This window comes from Pantherophis guttatus, chromosome 8, assembly GCF_059756535.1.
Source record: "Pantherophis guttatus breed Tessera chromosome 8, ASM5975653v1, whole genome shotgun sequence".
Lineage (NCBI taxonomy): Eukaryota > Metazoa > Chordata > Lepidosauria > Squamata > Colubridae > Pantherophis > Pantherophis guttatus.
In genome coordinates this window covers 49,257,851-49,276,870 of record NC_142070.1, presented here as the reverse complement: position 1 = coordinate 49,276,870, position 19,020 = coordinate 49,257,851, and the positions used below count along the sequence as shown (strand labels likewise).

General features: G+C 35.5%; 1 protein-coding gene across 5 annotated transcripts in view; it reads right to left on the bottom strand.

Annotated features, from left to right (window-relative positions):
* GPM6A (glycoprotein M6A) overlaps positions 1 to 19,020 on the bottom strand; it is a 218,035-nt gene that overhangs the window by 24,977 nt on the left and 174,038 nt on the right. For all 5 annotated transcript variants that reach the window (XM_087874850.1, XM_087874848.1, XM_087874847.1 and 2 more), the window contains one exon: positions 126 to 318. In XM_087874850.1, coding sequence (XP_087730976.1) covers positions 126 to 318 — 193 coding nt within the window. The remainder of the gene's footprint in view (positions 1 to 125; positions 319 to 19,020) is intronic.

Here is a 19,020-nt window from a genome sequence, read left to right as displayed (position 1 = left end):
GAATGTAAGATATTATAATTAGCTTGCTTTCTCAACAGATATTCTGGAAGAGGAGAGTCTAGTCATTACATTTATTCTTACAGCAGTATTTAAACAATGTAATAAACGATTAGGCAGAGACTTACATTGTGAAAACATCAAGAGTGTCTCCAGCAGCTCTTGCCATCTCAAAATAGGTTTGCAGAATGTTCACTGTTCCTGAGAGTGCTTCATGTCCACACCCACAAAAGAGAGCAACCCCAGCATACAGCAAGATGGTGGCAATCAGAGAGGCATACGGAATGCCCCCCAAGCACTTGATACAGCATTCAAAACAACCTGAGGAGAGAAGAATGTACTTAATACATGACAACATTCTTTTGCCTCAAAACAATCTAAAGGTTGTTTTTTCTTTACTTCTGGTATTTCTTTTAAGGCTAGATAGGTGGTATGCCTAGGTTACCTGAAATATTAAGCTTGTGTGAAACCAGATCCCCTCCCCACCAAAAATTGGAAAACTGCATGGCTTGTGGAATGGTTTTCAATCCATTTTCCATCAGTGGCCATAAGCGACACCAATATTTTCTGAAGTAAATGAAGAAACATTCTGAATCTGTTTCTGCTACGTTTTCTGCTTTGCCCTCATGTTGCAGCACTGTTTGTGTCTATGTGTGTTCTGGGGAAGCACAGAGTGGATTGCATATATTCTTTTGGATACCTGACCAGGAAAAGAGAGATCAGGTCAAATGAGAAGTCAGGAACATTTCATGGGAATGTCCAACTGCATCTTCCATACGGATACATTGTGCACTTTGCCTTCTTTGTTGACGACCAATTTCATCCCATTGTATTCAGTTTTTAAAATAATATCCAGATGACAGATTTCCCTTTCATATTTTTCCAACATTCCATTCAATTGGAAAAAATGTTCTTATAGTAGACAGTAGCATGCCATTTGCAATTATTAAAAATTAATGGATGTGCCCCTGATGCACCATAAGAAGATTTTTAATCTTCTTTAAGAAGATTTTATATTTACACTGCCTAAACCATTAGAATAAACTCAGTAGGAATCTTAAAAAGATTATTTTAAATTGTCCTGGACACCTAGACTTCTAGTGAAGAAATTATGAACTGAAGACAGCTCCACTAAAAGCAGAGCTCACAGCCATGATGGAATGAAGAACTGCCAAGTAAATTAGCTCTTTGTAATTTCTTTGTGAATAAGGCAAGGACTTGAAGTTACACACAAGTGCTCCAGATAGTTACTCCTCACAAAGAGTTGTCTCCAGCAATAAAGCTCTGACAGATAATAGCCATCTTGCTCAAACTACACGTGGGGCCTTTAATCACTAAATATGGGATCCTTAAACCCACAGTCACTCAAACTTGTCACAATTAAGTTGATTCCATGCAAATTATTACAAAGGGATCTCTCTTAATTATTATTGCTTGCTGAATTATCCATGACCAGAAAAGTTTAAAAAGTACAGAAAGATTATAAAATAGGCTATCCAACAAACTAATTAAGATAGGATAATCAAAATAGACAATGAAAATCTAAATATTTTTTTCTGTAGAGCAATATTTAAAATATTATACAATCTTTGTAAGGTTATTCCTTATATGAGGTTCATCCTCTTGTGGTGCCAAATGTAATACATGCAGGAAATAAGATATGTCAACTAAACTTGCATTTTAAAATAAATCAAACTAATTCAGAATATAGTAAAATAAGATCATTGAAATAATGTAACATAGGTTCTAAGAGTAATACTTAACATGTCTACAGAATTGAAGTGCATGTTGTATCAATAATACTTAAATGTCTTATAAAATAATATTATTCATTGGGATGAAATCAATGAGAAAATGAAAAGATTCTCAACAAGATTCAAAGAATTTAATTCTACTAAATAGGAAACTACACAAATAATTGCTAATTTTTATAGAATTCCATACCAATTATAAAAATATTGTTACATAAACATTTAAAAATCCGACATCCCTTTAAGTGAAGGAATTTATGTTTATAACATATATGGTCAATGTCATTGATTAATATTACCATCTTTAGAACCAGTGATTTGTCTATAAAAATAGTTCAGCTTAAAACAACTATCATTAGAAATGATGGGCTTGCCTTTTGTAAAGGTATCAAATATTGACTAGCTTAATCATGATGAACAAGTAGGCAAGTCAAAACAAAATGCAGATGTTTATTAAAGGTAGTTGATCACCAGAAACAATGAATAACTGCTCATAAAATTCCTGGTCACGGTGGCTGGAAATTCAGGAAGATATAATCTCAAAAGCTCTAGAGTATGAACATGCTGAAGAGGTTATCACAGACAGTTCCCTGAATGTATAATTAATCAGCTGAGGTATTTTATGAGACAAGAGCTTAGTTGATGAGAATATACACGTGGGACATTATTTCTGGAGTTGAATTTGTATTGAATAATAGACAATGTTTGAAGTTTTGATTTACTTCAGTATAAGATATCTTGATTAACTAAGACTATACAATCATAATTAATGTTATATTTACATACTGCTCTTCAAGGAGTCACTTTTTCTAAAAGATTTATTGCTAAGTAAATACCCACTTGCTTAAAGTATAATCTGCTTGTAGCATTGTATTTTGACTGCTTATACTACTCAAGGGATTGGGAGAAATAATATGATTCATACTGAATTACAACCATAAAGCAACATAAAGAAGTTTGTGATGTTAGTTGGAAATAAAGAACATAATTGCATTTTAAAATGCACTAGATATCTTGAGCTGCGATAATGCACATGCCCTTACATTAACTATTGTCCTTCTTTTAAAAAATCAGTACATTCCTCCCACTACCTTTATAAAAAGATGAGAGTGGGTGGGTGGGATGTGATCAAAAATTGTCTGCCTAAGCTTCCATCTAAAAGTGGGGGGGAATCTAGTTTTCTTTCATATTTTACATGTACAGCAAAATTATATTATTGAAAATATTAAGCATATTGCACACATAAATGCCCAATCAATATATTTAGTTTATATATTCTGCTGTCTTACACTTTTCATTCACACAAATACATCAGGTTACAGATTTCAGTGTGCCCTGATAACAGAAAAATGGCCTTTTACAATATTTTAACAAAATGCATTACATATTACTAAAGTGGAATAACAAGAAAAACAAAAATAATACTTATGCATTCTTTAAATCCCAAGTTACAGATGTTGTTTTTAACAAGTATATAAGCAAACATATTGTAAAATAAGCAAATACTGTAATTCATTTTCCTTTCCACTGAAATCTCATACCAAAGCAGTTTTTTAGTTTTGTTTTTTAAAACAGTTTCAATGGCAAAATGTTGTGGTTTGTGCAAAACAAAGTCCCTCACAAGTATCAGTCACCCAACGCATCCCAAATTGCCTATATAAATACCACCATTAATCTAAAAACCATGTGACTCTACAATCATTGATTTTGTAATACTTTGTGAATTTGAATAACTTAATTCAAGTTCCTGGTTTCTTTGTTTGTTTGTTTTTTAATGCTTTCCTTTTTTAAAGTAATTTCTCAGTTTGAAATATTGATATTTCTTATTATTGTACATAATTTCTTTAAGAACTGGTCTATATTTATTAAAAATACTGCTATTGGATGTTAATTTTTTTAATCAGTAAAACAAAATATTCACAAGTATCTTTTAAGGTGATTTTTTAATTATTTTCATTCCAAACAGTTATGATAGTCCAATGTTAGGATTTGATTCTACGACAAATGTTGGATCTTAAATCAGGTAATCTACTGAAAATCAGACATTTCCAACAAAAATAGTTCCTTAATCTCCAAAAGATAAGATCAGATATGATAACTTTTATTGTCGGATTTTTTTTTACTGTGAACACACTGGCCCACAATAAAAATGAAATATTGTTGCCTGCTCTTCAAGAGAAATACATAACACATTATGTACATCCATAACACAGATATAAAACAGAGACACTTTTGTTTCATAAACATGAATTGTACAAATTTTCCAATGCTGGATCTAAGAAATCATTCTGTGCATTGAAAGGAATTTGAGAAAGCTTTACAATTGAGCCAATATTTATACAATTATTTCTCCTGATTGATGAGAAGATCAGTGCTCTTATTCCCACCATGTGGTCATATGTTGACTGAAATGGAGAAAGATTAAAAAAAATTATTAGCCAAAGGAGCAGAAATTCAATTGGAGTTCAAGCAATGCAATGGCCTCTGGTTGAACCACCTACTGTATATGATACCACATAACAAATTTCAATTTCGTTTTTGTTCCTGGGTACAAAAGTGTGTTTTCCTAATTCTTTATGCCTAAATTAAATAGAAAGTAGCTATTGTTCCACCAAAACTGTGCTTCTGTGATCAGGACAATGATATTTTGAAATTTATCTGTTTTTGATTCACATTCAATGCTGAGGAACTTCCAGAATATTCCAGAACTGTGAGAACTGTCCTGAAGTTTCTAGAATTGGCCAGAATTTTCTAGAACTTTGTAAAATATTTTAGAACTTTCTAACACTTTCTGGGATCATCCAGGAGTATCCATAGAAGAATAACAGTACAAGTGCCTTAAACCAACATTTTAGTGTGTCTAATTGCTCAGTAAGAGAACAGTGAATTTGATTTAGAATGCATCAAGAGGTTGCTTGTACCCAGCAGATGCATTTTGCTACATGTGTGGACAATTTATCAAGACAAGAGTGAAAAAATACTCCATGAAAGCATCTGTTAAGATGTGTGAGGTCTACAAAGGATAATTCAGCATCCCTATCAGGAATCAAGACAACCCCTGGGCACCTCATTTCACATGCAAACACTGCAACAAAACTTGAAGGTAAAGCAAGAAGCAAGTCAGACAGTGAAGAAGGTATTGCAGACACAGATTACAATTTCACAGATGTGGCTGAGGAGAGAAAGCCATACTTCCTCAACCAGAAAGACCTCAACAATCTGATCAGAGAATTTGGTCTTATCAAGTTCCATGCTGAGCTTCTGACATCTAGGCTTAAGGAGTAGAACTTGTTGCACGAAAGCATACAAGTCACAGCTCAGAGAACATGTCATCAACATTTTCCCAACTTCTTCAGTCGGCAAGATGGGCTGTGTTACTGCAACAATGTGGCCAGTCTATTCAAGGCTATAGGAATACCTGTAACCCAAGTGAATGGCACCTATTCATAGACAGTTCATCCAGGAAACTCAAAGCCATGCTGCTTCATAACAGGAACAAGTTCCCATCTGAATAAAAAAGAATGCTTTTTCAATACTTAATCGATAGGCATGGCATAAGTATCAAGATTCCTGCTTTTTATCTTACCTCCCTCTTAGATAATATATGATACCTCTACGATAATTAATCTATGACGGGGTGTCAAACTTGCGTCCATGGGCCAGATGCATCACATGCTGGCCATGCCCACCACCAGTTTAGCAAAGGGGGGGAAGTTGTGATACGTCACATGGTATAGGATGTCACAAAACTAATTCTACTAAATGTCCCTTATAGATTTTACTTATGCTTGTTCAAACATAGGTCCTCTGTATCATATGGCAAATCATTTTTGAACACTGGGATACTTCTGGGATATTTTTCTTTAAGCAAGTTAAACTCTGGTATTTTGAGAATATATAGCTCTCAAAAATGGGCAACATGGATTTCTTTTAGCTTATACTGGTCAATTTCTCGACTGACAATTTCATGCTGAGAACATAGTTGTTAGTAAAACAGTAAAATCACTTTCTACAATGGCACAGAAAAGTACTTTTATATATTTTAGTTTTTAAAATATTTAATATATTCAATGAACACAAACAACAAAAAGAAATTTATCAATACACCCAAAAGCTAATTGCATAGTATATATTTCATTAAACAGAAAACTCTCATTTGTGGTGTATTAATGGTTATGAAATGCAGAGCAAATTGGGTTCTGATTAGCTTTTATATGTTTTCAGTACATTAAGTTTATTGCAATTTAAATGAAACATTCTACTCCCACAACTAATAAACATGAAAGATATTTAGCATTGCCTAGCTGCATGTATAAATTAGTCACAAACCTGCAGACGGACCCTCTAATCTATAAACTACCCTGTGAGTTGGTCTTATTTGTTTCTCTGTCATATCAATCTAAATAAATAGGATTAATCCTTTTATTCTATAAAATTTCCTTTCTTAGATAGAACTTTATATTCTATCAATATTCCTGGTAACCACTAATAATTTTGCCACTGCACTGTTAGATTTCTATGAACCAACAATTATTGTTTTGAGACAGGAGACTTGGTCCATTATTTGAAAACTGGATAGTGGTCCTATTCTAATTTAATTTATATCCAGATGGAGAATCAGAAGCAGATATTAAATGTTTTCCTGTGTAAATGTTGCTGAGAAATATGATGGTAAATGGTCCTGAACAATGGTAATTGGAGCTTGCTGCAGGATATCCTGAGGATATGATTAAGGTGCCAGGTTTTTGTTGTTTGTTTGACCATTTTACTGTTCTATGTTTTAAGTGATTGGTTTTACTGCTATTGTGAGCCACCCAAAGTTGTTTAAGATAGTAATACAAATCTTATAAAGAAATAAACACTGAACACTAAGATTAAAAAAAAAATAGAATGTAACTGAAAAACTTACTTGATCCTTAATCAAGTAAAAAAACGTCTTTGAGCTAAGCTTCCCTGCTGATGACTATATGATATTTCCACATAATCTTCTTCATAAAGGGGATTGCCATTACTATATTATTGCAGCTTCACAGTCAGGCCAGATCTTTAGACTAAATTGGGCACTGTTATCTACCTATCAAGTCCTTTCCAGGACTTTGCATAGGCAGATGCTATTGTTAAAGGATGTAAACTGTTCGGAGCAAATCTGCCTTTTGCAATTGACTGAGGGTGATTTTGTCAGTGTTATTGTAGCTGGTGTTATTATTATAATATTCACAATAATGAGGAATCGCAAGTTAAACAGAATAACAGAGTGGGAATGGATCTTGTAGGTCATGTAGTCCAACCCCCCACCCAAGCAGGAGACCATACACCATTTCTGACAGATGGCAGTCTAGTCTCTTCTTGAAAGTTTCCAGTGATGAAGCACCCACAACTTCTGAAGGCAAGCTGTTCCATTTGTTGATTGTTCTCACTGTCAGAAATTTCTCCTTATTTCTAGGTTGAATCTCTCCTTGATCAGTTTCCATTATTTGTCTTGCTTTCAGGTGCTTTGGAAAATAGGTTGAACCCCTCCTCTCTATGACAGTCCCTCAAATATTGGATCACTGCTCTCATGTCTACCCTGGTCTTTGTCTTCACTAGACTAGCCATGTTCCTATAACCATTCTTCACATGTTATAGTCTCCAGTCCCCTAATCATCTTTGTTGCTTTTCTCTGCACTCTTTCTAGACATCTCAACATTTTTTTATAGTTTGGTGACCAAAATTGGATGCAGGATTCTAGATGTGGTCTTACTAAGGCTTTATAAAGTGGTATTAGTAACTCACATGATCTTGATTGAATTCCTATGTTAATGCAATTTAGGATTGCATTGGATTTTTTGGCTGCCTCCGCACACTGTTACCTCATATTTAATTGGTTGTCCACTAAGACTCCAAGATCCTTCTCACAGTTATTGCTATTAAGCTAATCTATTTTTTATAATAAGTGATATAAATGGATTGAGAATAGAAAAAAAATTAGATAAAGTAGGATTGAATTTAGTTAGAATGTATAGAGTATAAGTGAAATATAGTAATAAGTCATGTAAATGGTCAGTTATGCAAAACTTTCTTCTTTTTGTATTTTAATTGTTGAAAATCAATAAAATATTTATTTAAAAAAAATAAGCCAATCTATGTGCGTACTTTTGGTTTTTCTTGCCTAAGTGTAAGACTTTACTTTTCTCTACATTGAATTTTACTTTGTTAGATAGGGTCCAGTGTTCAACTCTGTCAAGATCCATCTGGGATCTTGAGTTTATCGTCTAGGACAGAGGTGTCAAACTCGTGGCCCACGGGCTGGATGCATCATGCGCTGGCCATGCTCATGCCCAGTTTAGTGAAAGGGGAGAGTCGAGATATGTCATGTGATGACTTTGTTTGACACCCCTGGTCTAGAGTGTTCACTATTCTTGCCAGATTAGTATCATCTGCAAATTTGATAAGTTCCCCTTCTATTTCCTCATCAAAGTTGTTTATGAAGATATTGAAAAGTACTGGCGCGAAGATAGAACCTTGTGGTATACCTTTCCTCCCTGTCTTCTTGTGATCTTTTCCCTTCCTGCCTTCTTGTGAACTTTATTTATCCCTTTATTTTCTACCTTTATATGTTCCGTACTTACTATTGTCTACTCGGCTTTGACTTGTTTGCTTTGTGTTCTGTAGTTGTTGTCTTTTTATCCTCTCTTCCTACTTGCTTTTCGCCTGCCACTACCAGATATTCAGCTCTCCCCTCAGTTCTTAAACTGATGTTGGCATTCCTCCACATCAAGCTCTTCCCAAGAACCTAGGATGTCATAATGTATTATCATTATTATTATTATTATCAACCCCAGTTCCTATCTAAGCAGGACCACCATTACCTATTCTGATATTTGCCACAATTGTCTAAGTGTTATATACCCATGTTGTCAAACTCCTCTAACATGCAAGAAAAACCAAACATGTATAAGCAAATAAATGAAAAGAGCAATAAAAGGATAAATGTCCATATGAATGTAGATAATAGTTATGGCCAAAAGCGAATGGCTAAAATATTATGTAATGATCAGTTTTCTCAATTTTGATCCTCAAGTTACAAAGCTAAAGCTTTTATTATGTTAGATATATTACTGTATAACTTTCCAACCAGCAAGTAGGATAGCAACTTCTCTGAGAATTATCTAGGGCTGATTTGATCAATCGTAGAACACAAATTTCTGCAAGAGAAATGAATATATTGCTAGAAGTAACTTAATGTATTTAAATCTGCCCTAGAAATCTGTAGAAATATGGATATGGACTGGGGAAAGGTAATGGAGGTGACTCTAGGGATTAATATTGGGAACTGTATTCCTTAAGTGAGCAAAATGGATGAAAACCACCAATACAAACCCAAATAGTTCAAGCCAAAAATCTGAAGAGTTATATTTTGGGATTTTTCAGTGGGGATCTTAAAAACATTAAAATGGTTTGCCATTTAAAAGAAACTAAAAAGAAAAAAGTCATGAACTGTCCTTTCCCATGTAGCAAGTTCTTTACTGTATTTAGAAAGCATTTTCAAAATTTAAAATACATTTTGTATTCACCTAAAACAACATGCATGGTTCTAATCATCATAATTATTCAGAAATGTGTTTGTATAGGAAACCCAAAATGACCATCTCTTTTCCAGTAATACTTTTTGCACTTATGACTGGTTATACTTATGACTAGGACATCTGCTATAAAACTTAGTCTAACACAGTGTACCCTAACCTCATACTTAGTGCCCAGGGGTGGGTTCTACTTACCTTTACTACCGGTGCGCAACGGGGCCACACGCGTGGGTGAGTTAATCGAGCATGCACATGTGCTCTTCTGCGCATGCAGAATAATGTGTTCTGCACATTTTAATGATGTCGAGGTTGGTGGGCGGAGCCTCCCGCCGGTTTTACTACTGGTTCTATAGAACCGATGCGAACCAGGGACAACCCACCACTGTTAGTGCCCTAGTATCCTTCAAATGTACTGACTTACACCTCCAATTCATCCATGCCCAACATAATCACTATTTATTTTGATGATGGAAGGCGGGGTAAAACTCATCTGAAAAATATCATGTTGAGAAAGGCTGCTTTAAGAAAAGCTCAGTTTGTCCACTTAAGATATAATTGTTTCAGAAATTTCAACATCATTATTATCTGTTTGTAGATAGTTGAAGCCCCAAAAGAATAAAACAAAATTTAATTACTATTATTGTTAACAACATCTGGGAAGAACTATATAAATGGATAAAATACCAAATCCAGTCTAAATATCTGGTTGACTATTTGCAACAAATCATAATAGCAAATATATAGCACACTGACCAATTAGATTGATACATTTTTATAGAAATGGCTAGTTTATATTATTATGGAAAAACAAAAAGTTGTGGTTTGATGTTAATGCTTTATTTTACTGTAACAGAGGGACTCGGGAGTCAATGTTTCTTTTCCCCAGTCCCTCCTTACCTTTCTTTCCTCCCTTCCCCCCCACTGTGTCTTCCTATTTACTTTTGTATTCTGTATTTTATCTTATAACCTAATAAAATGTTTAAATAAAAAAAATATCAGCACACTGAATGCCATACCTAAAAATCTTTAATGGCACTTAAAAATTTCTATCTGCCAATTGCAAAATATTGTTTATATTTCATAAACACAAGCAAAAAGAGGGAGAATCTATTGATGCATATTGTGTCAAACTGAGAAATATTCTAATTTGCTAATTTGGTGAAGTACTAAATGATACATTAAAATATAAAGCAAGCCATGCACATTTGAAATATAATATTCAAAACAGACTCCTAACAGTTAATGTTAACTGTTAACAGATTTAACATTTCACACTAAAATTTGAATATCCATGGAAACGGCTCTAGAAATACTATAGAGTTGCAATCAGGAGTGAAAACAAGTATGAATTAACCTGCAATAAAATACAGAAAGGAAAATTAACTGTTCTGTTGTTATGGCAGAGGTTCACACACTAGAGGTGGAATTCTTATTTTTTTACTACGGTTCTTTGGGCGTAGCTTGGGTGGCATGGTGTGGCTTGGGGGGCATGGCAGGGGAAGGATACTGGAAAATCCCCATTCCCAACCTACTCCAGGGAAAGGATACTGCAAAATCCACATTCCCTCTCCACTCTGGGGCCAGCCAGAGGTGGTATTTGCCGGTTCTCCAAACTACTCAAACTTTCTGCTACTGGTTCTCCAGAACCTGTCAGAACCTACTGAATAGCACCCCTGGTTCACACATACCAGCTCATTGCAGATTTAAAAAATAAAACTTTCAAAAAGCTTTTTACTCAAGAAAAAATAATTTGCTAAAAAAATAAACAACCAAGCCACTTGAAAAGAATGTGACAATGTATGCCATACATGAAGAATCTGATAATCAAAGTGAACCAGTGATAGTGAACCTGGAAATCTATAGTATAAATTATAAAATGACACTAGTAATATCGTTCACACCTAGAAGCAAATTGCAAAGCTGTATTAATGCAGTTGGATACTAGTTCTGCTCTATCAGTTATATCAAACTGAAATTGAGCAGCATTTCAGAGGTGCTAATCTGAAGCCATCAGATCTACAATGGACAAAACTATTATTCTCAGTGGAGATATACATATAGAGTAAATGTAAAAAACAATGAAGTACAAGGTTTTGCCTAGTTAGGAAGGTGCTACTGGATTGCAGATATATATTCAAATAACCCAGATAGAACCAACAGGGAAAACACAACACATTAAATGGATTCACTTGGAACTTTGATTAGGAGAACAACCAGATCTTTAATGCTTTGAAAAAAGCATATAAGGTCAGAGCCATATGAAACTCAGAGGTACATGTTTTTTGAGGGGCAGCTGACACTACAGATAAAGCTTACTTCCCGAGTCCTGCAAGATGGTATTGTTTTAATAAATGGGTCCCAGACTGTGCCTAATCTATCAGTAAGTAGGGCAGAAGTAATTCAGTATAGTCAATCCAGCAAATAAATCAGCCGACGCCACAAAGGGCTTTGGATGTGACCACCATATTCAAATTGGCACTTCAAGTGTATCAAGAACCCAGTTGGGAGCCACTGAAGCTTATGGGTTAGTGATGTAATGCAGATTACCAAGATGAGCTCATAACTACTCAGACTCATGCATTCTGGACTAGTTGCAACTCCAACTGTATCATCACAACTAGGGCTGCTAATGATAGAGTGAAGCTGCAAGTGGTGGAAGTGATGAAGATGGGATGCGGGCAAGTGGGAAAGAGCAGACCCTGGCTTTGTCTCTAAGGGATTCAACCACCCACAGCCTTCCCTGATCTTGGTTGTTTTGTTTTCTTGGCCTTGCAAGAGGCCTCAGGCAAAGAGGCCTCTTGATGGAGATACAGATGGAGGTAGCAAGAAGATTCCCAAGTCCAATGTAGGATAATGGCCTTCCTTTGGAGTCTGCAGGGCTTTTTCATTAAAATTTCTGGAACCTCTTGCTTGGAGCCAATGTCTTTGATTCTCTTACTCATTTTCAAAGCAAGAAATACCTCCAATGTGAAATGTCAAAGAGCTTTCTTTTGGGGACCATATTTTATAATTAACTGTTATGTTTATGACATAGCATCAGATATTTTGTCTTTATTTCTGACTCACTAAAGATTTTAGTATCAGTGAAGGTTTCAGACCATACTAATTGTCAGCCGCTCAAGTGTTAAGAGCCTTGGTACTACAGTGGTTTAAAGCACCCTGTTATTAACACAGCTGCCTGCAATTTACTGCTGGTTCGAATCTCTCCAAGGCTCAAGGTTGACTCAGCCTTCCATCCTTTCTAAAGGTAGGTTAAATGAGGACCCAGTTTGTGGGGGCAATAAGCTGACTTTGTATAAATATACAAAAGTATGAAGGCTATTGCTTAACGCACTGTAAGCCGCCCTGAGTCTCCGGAGAAGGGCGGCATATAAATCAAATTAAAATAAAAAAAATAAAATAAAAAAAAAGGTAGACCATATCAAGAAAGAGATACCACATAGGCATACAATAACTTTCATTAAAAAGACTATATTAACAGAATCTTGCAAGTCTGAACATTCTTCCTTCCTCCCTCTTTTATCTTCTTGAGAATTAGGGAGGTGTCTCATATGTTTTCATAAATTTTCTTTATATGGATTTAAGCCACATTTATCTGTTTGTAGCCTTGGTAACAGTCATTCCTCTTTCCATGAAAGTCACCCTGTATAATCTTTACAGTAATAAAGCAGTCCTCATGAGGATCTTGTGGTAATTTTGAGTATGAGGAAACAACCTGAATCTGATATGTCTTTCTGTACTATGAACCAAATCCAGTAGATTATATGTAATAGATCTAGAACAGCTGGAATAGATTATATGTAACACATCTAGAACAGATGAAATGGCATATGTGTATAAAATTATAAACAAAAATATGCATAGGCTTATGTATACCATGAAGTAGAAACACATGTGTCAAATAATAACTATTTAGTTTTCGGTGATAATTTATACCTTCATGAAACAAATTCAGGAGAGGTGGGCCAGCTTCTCTATCCAGACTTGTTTTAGGGAATCAATAATAAGAAATAATGCTTGGTATAACAAGAAATAATTTGCTATATTGTGATATAGTTTAATAAATTACCCAAGCTTTTTTTTGCTTGTTAGAAATAATATGGAAATCCATTTGTAGTACACATAAATAGACACACACACATCTGTGCGTGTGTCTTTAATAAAAGGAAAAGAAGGTAAGGTAAAAGAAAAAACTTAATTTTTCTCTTTATGTCTGGCCCGTAGAAAAAACAACAAACCGACAAAAGAACTATAGTTGGTAATAAAAAACAGTCCTGTTATCCAAGAGGCCAAAGAGTAAATTTAGTAGGAACTCAGGCAGAGTGCCCAGCTATAATAACACTGTTCTCAGTTTAGCAGTGCACAGTGGTTTCTTCAGTTACACAGAAACACAGAAAACCAATTAACAAATAATGGGTTTTTAATGGGCTTTCCCTTAAGAAGAAACAGAAAGATGTTATGCCCAAATATCCACTCATATTTCATAACAGACTTCCAACGTATTTTTTAAAGAAAAAAATAATAGAAGACCATACAGAAAAGAGATCTCAGAATTTTTATCTCAATCCAGTTAATATAATTAAAAATAAAAGAACCATTTTAGAATATGTATTGGGATTGTTTATATTCAGTTTTGGCTTTTGGGATGGCTGGAGGCAACTCAGCAATGTGAAGTTCAGTATCAGAAAGACATGGAAAAGACACACCCATCAAATTTGAGTTAGGAGTCAGCAGAAATTCAAATCAAGACAAAAAAGCTGCTTACAACAAGTATATATGTATATTTTTGAATCATATAAGAGTTACATGATCATGGACAAAGAGACAGTTGTGCTACAGAGTTGCAGACAGATGCAACTTTATATTTTCTGAGGTACTTGTTTTCCTTTGAATCTAGAGGCCTGAAGAGTATGGCAACTTTATGACTTGTGGACTTCTGAGAGTTGAAGTCCACAGATCATAAGTTGCCGCAGTTGCCCACACCTGCTGTTACCTAGGCAAGTAGGTACTCTTCCACTGTGAGCTTTTGACCAGAGCTATAGCCTTTGACCATTTTTATTTTTGAAAGAACTTTTGAGGATATATTGTAATTTTCAGGCTAACTTATCACCTGATTTGCAGGAACATGAAGATTTTAGTGTTACCTTGATTTATTTTGTTATTTTGTTTGTATTCTTATTTTCAACAGTTCTGAGTTTGCTGTTTTCAGTGTTGTACACACAGACAAGTGAGACAAAAATAAATGTATATATTATTATAATATTGTCCTATATATTAGTGATAGTGCTAATAATTCATGCATTATTAGACATGCTGTTATGTTTTCTTCCAGTCCACTCCCATGTCTCGTATGTTCTCTAGCCCTTAGTCTTTGTAGTATCACAGTGCCTTTAAAGTCTGTAATAAACAGATGCCAGGGTAGAAAGTTTAATTCAAATTCTGTTTTCCAAAAATACCTTTTCCACATAAGCTTTTTAATAGATGCACACAATTGATGAAAGGCAATTCTTCTCTTTACTGCCTAATCAAGGATGAATTGAACATCTAAAAAGAAAGACTGGCTTGCATTTGTGCAAAAATAGCCTCTGCAATAAACTCTGAACATGTTCTGAGAACCAAAAGTTTACTGACCCCTACAAGTAATTAATTTAACTGTATTGAATTTATTTCGAATTGGAATTGGAATTTATTTGGATGGTATGGTTGTTGCCTGCCTTTGCTTGTTGTGTCGTACCTGAATAAACTCTTGTTTATCTCTAAAGATTCATGGGTTTAATAAGGGAATTTCTCATTGAAAACCTTCCATGTGCAACACCACATACCATACTTTTCGGAGTATAAGACGCACTTCTCCCTCCCCCCAAGAGAGGTTGGAAATGTTGGTGCGTCTTACACCGAACATAGCCATTTTTGGCCTCCCGAAACCCCACCACGCATGTCCCATTTTTGCCAAAAACAGGCTTTTTCGCAAAAACGCAGCCTGCAGAGGGTTTGGGCGGCCTGCAGAGTGGTGCTGGGAGCCAGAGAGGGCAAAAATGTGACACATGGGGAGGTTGGGAGGCCAAAAATGGGGCCGTTTTTCACAAAATGTGTTTGCCCTCCCCAGGCCTTAGGAGCACTCTGCAGGCCACCCAAACCATCTGCAGGTCCCATTTTGTCCTCCCAAACCCCCTATGTGTCATGTGTTTGCCCTCCCCAGGCCCCAGGAGAACTCTGCAGGCCTCCCAAACACTCTGCACATCCTGTTTTTGCGAATAACAGGACACACAGAGAATTTGGGAGGCCTGCAAAGTGCTCCTGGGGGCCAGGAAGGGCAAAAACTTTTTTTCTTGTTTACCTCTTCAAAATCTTGGTGTGTCTTATACTCTGGTGTGTCTTATAGTCTGAAAAATATGGTAGTTTCAGAGTTATCTTTTAATTATGATTGAAACTTCTGGCAAATTTAGATTCCATGATAAGCTTGGTATATTGAACTAACTAAAGGATAAATGGAACAAATGGGTATTGGTCGGGGTGAAATCCACTTACCTTCACTAGCAGTTCACAAATGGGAATGCTCGCGCGAGACACCTCTGCGCATGTGCAGGACCTTCTGTGCATGCGCAGAGCGTCAAAAAAGGGACATGATGACATCCGGGTGAGTGGGCAGAGCCTCCCGCCGCCGGTCCTACCGGTTCAACCGAGCCGGATGGAACCGGCTGCATTTCACCACTGGTATTGGTAGACAGTGAGTATCTGGAGGCATAAAGAGTTTATATAATTTTGATATAGAGAGTCAATTGGTATAGCCGAAAGAAAGGAAGGTGCACATTGATTAATTAACATTGCAAGCCCACTATTTCAGCTGAGATCTTGCAGATGCTGTCATTCAGAGATGTTACTGAATTCTAACTCCCCTCATATTTAACCTGTGTGATCAACAATAGGCAACTCTAAGAGCAACATTTCAATATATTTTTTTTAAATTTGATTTATATGCCGCCCTTCTCTGGAGACTCAGGGCGGCTTACAATGCGCTAAGCCTTCATCCTTTTTGTATATTTATACAAAATCAGCTTATTGCCCCCACAACTGGGTCCTCAATTTACCTACCTTAGAAAGGATGGAAGGCTGAGTCAACCTTGAGCCTGGCGAGATTCGAACCTGCAGTAATTGCAGGCAGCTGGTCTTAATAACAAGGTGCTTTAGACCACTGTACTACCAAGGCTCCTCATTTCAATATTTGGGGGGAATAAATGTTGTCCACTGTTGTTCTAAAGAAATAACTATTAAACCAAGCTGCAGTTCATTTTTAACATTCAATATAAATCTTAAGTTTTTTATAAGCTTTAAAACTAAGGTTTATGTAGAAATTACAATATTCCATGGCCAGAATAGTGTGAATGGTTGTTCTAAACAAAAGTAATTAGTCAAGTGTTTAGTTTGCACAGATTCAATATGGTTGAAACCTACCAGATAGATTTACTTTGCTGTGAATATTCACAGTAGAACAAAGCTACCAGGCAGGTTTCAAAAATATTAATTCTCTTCGGCGCCGCTCTAATCATAGAGTTACCATGTAGAAAGTGAATCTTGTTTATTTAGTCCAAGGCATCAGCTTTCTTAGAAGTCTCTAGTGACACAAAAGCCTTATAACAGTCTGTAGCAACTACTTTTTAATATAATTTTTTTTGCTAGCATGGGCAAATGTATTTCCAGTTTTTATATTTATTTTGAGGGTTTTTAAATGAACAATGTAGATTATTCAGTAGCCTTCCTTATCTTGTCCCAAGGAGAAGCTTTGAAAACAAGGACTCTTTAAACAAAATTGTGCCAGGAGCAATAAAATCCATTTCACACTGAATTATATTATACTTCTGCAATCTAACATTTCCATCCTTATTTCAGATAGATACCTTTTTTGTTATCCTTATTTAGCCCAGAAAGTAATATCCAGGTTCTTCTGGCATGAAAGCAAGGTAAATCAAAGACTTTTGGCCTTATTTGATTACAATTAAGGGAAGTTTGCTTGTCTTCAAAGCACTAATTCAACATTTTACAAATCTACAAGCAGCTGATCAGCACTGTATTTTAATTTTTTATCCAAAAATATTTTAGACAAATATGAACAAGATGTTATGTCTATGCATTTCATTTTAATTAAATCTTTCATTTGAAACAAGTATTTAATGGCATCCACTTGTGTCAAGACAAAAATTGCTTGTTTATTGGCATAAAAACAAAACTAAACTACAAGATACCTGCTGTACAGCTAAGCAGTAAGAAACATCACCAGAAGGAAAAATTTCTACTCTGGAAATAATGCATTTGCCCTACTGCCTATTTGTTGACCTGTTAGAATTATTAATGCCCATGAAGCTAAAATGAAAAGGTTGTCTCTTAATTCCACTTGTCCCTGAGGATCCATCTGCAATCTCACTAGATTCCAAGCCTCTACTATTAAACATTATCTGGCAAGATCTAGGAAGTACCTACTCTATGGCAGAGCCTCCTCCCTCCCCCAAGATATGGCAGTTTCTAATCTTTTTGCTTTCTAGGAAGGTCATTACCATGTAAGTTTTCAGTTATATCAGGATGGGAGGTGAGCCTGCATTTTTTGCCTGTGTTTTTCTTGATGTAACGTTATAGTGCAGGTGATATGTTTAGAATTTTAGTCTTGTGTAGCATTAGTATTTCTTTTAGTATTTGTGTACTTGTTTAGTATTTATGAACCTATACATTTTTCAAATAAAAAAACAAACAATACATTTTTTTCCCAATCATATCATCTTATCTTTGAAATACTTCATGAAATGGATACTAGAGAAATTGGTGCAACATTATTGTTACAAAGTAAAATAGGTGTAATTTAAAATCTTGCTGGCAGACACTTTTGGTCAAGAATTCCCCAGTAAATATATTTAGAATAGCTAGGTTTTATCTCCTGACACATTTTAATCTCTCTAGCAATTGATTTTTGTTCTTTCTACTAAGGATTTCTTCTTTAGCTCAATCTAAAAAAAACCAAAAGGAAATAGGGATGGCCTTTATTGCCTAAAGACCCAAAATAAATGTAAACCTTGTACTAATAAGGTGACCAACCGTCCTCCTTTAGGGAGGACAGTCCTTCTTTTCTAAGTTCTGTCCTCTCTCGAAAAGTGTCCTCCTACATGTCCTCCTTTTCGATATTTGAAGACTAATCTGTAAATCTCCGTATTCGATCAATGCCATGCCGATCCGTTGCGTGTGATGTGACGTATTTGTATTTGACATGAAGATTCAACAAGGCTCAGTACAGTGCAGCAAGACGCAATTATGAGACGCATGTGCTCCGCACAGGAGAATTGTTTTAAGAGAGTGCGCCGCGCGCAAATGGCTTTGTTTACTTACCGAAACACGACACAGCACACACGCACATGTCCTCCTTCTCATTGTAAAAAAGTTGGTCACCTTAGTACTAATCCTGAATCAAAAGAGATATTTTGTAAGTATAAATTCTCCTCCTCTCTTCCTTGAACACTGTCCTCAGTTTTATAGAATATGAAGGATTCAGGTCCACCATATATGATAATACGTGGCATTATCACATTTGCATCTCCAACACTTAGGTTGCAAACTTGGATACATACAGGCTAGCTTTTTGGGATCTAGATGCCATCTATAAAACATTTTATAAAAATTTTCTCTTAGGTTTTGGGCTTGCGTAAACTTTACATTTCTAACCCATATTT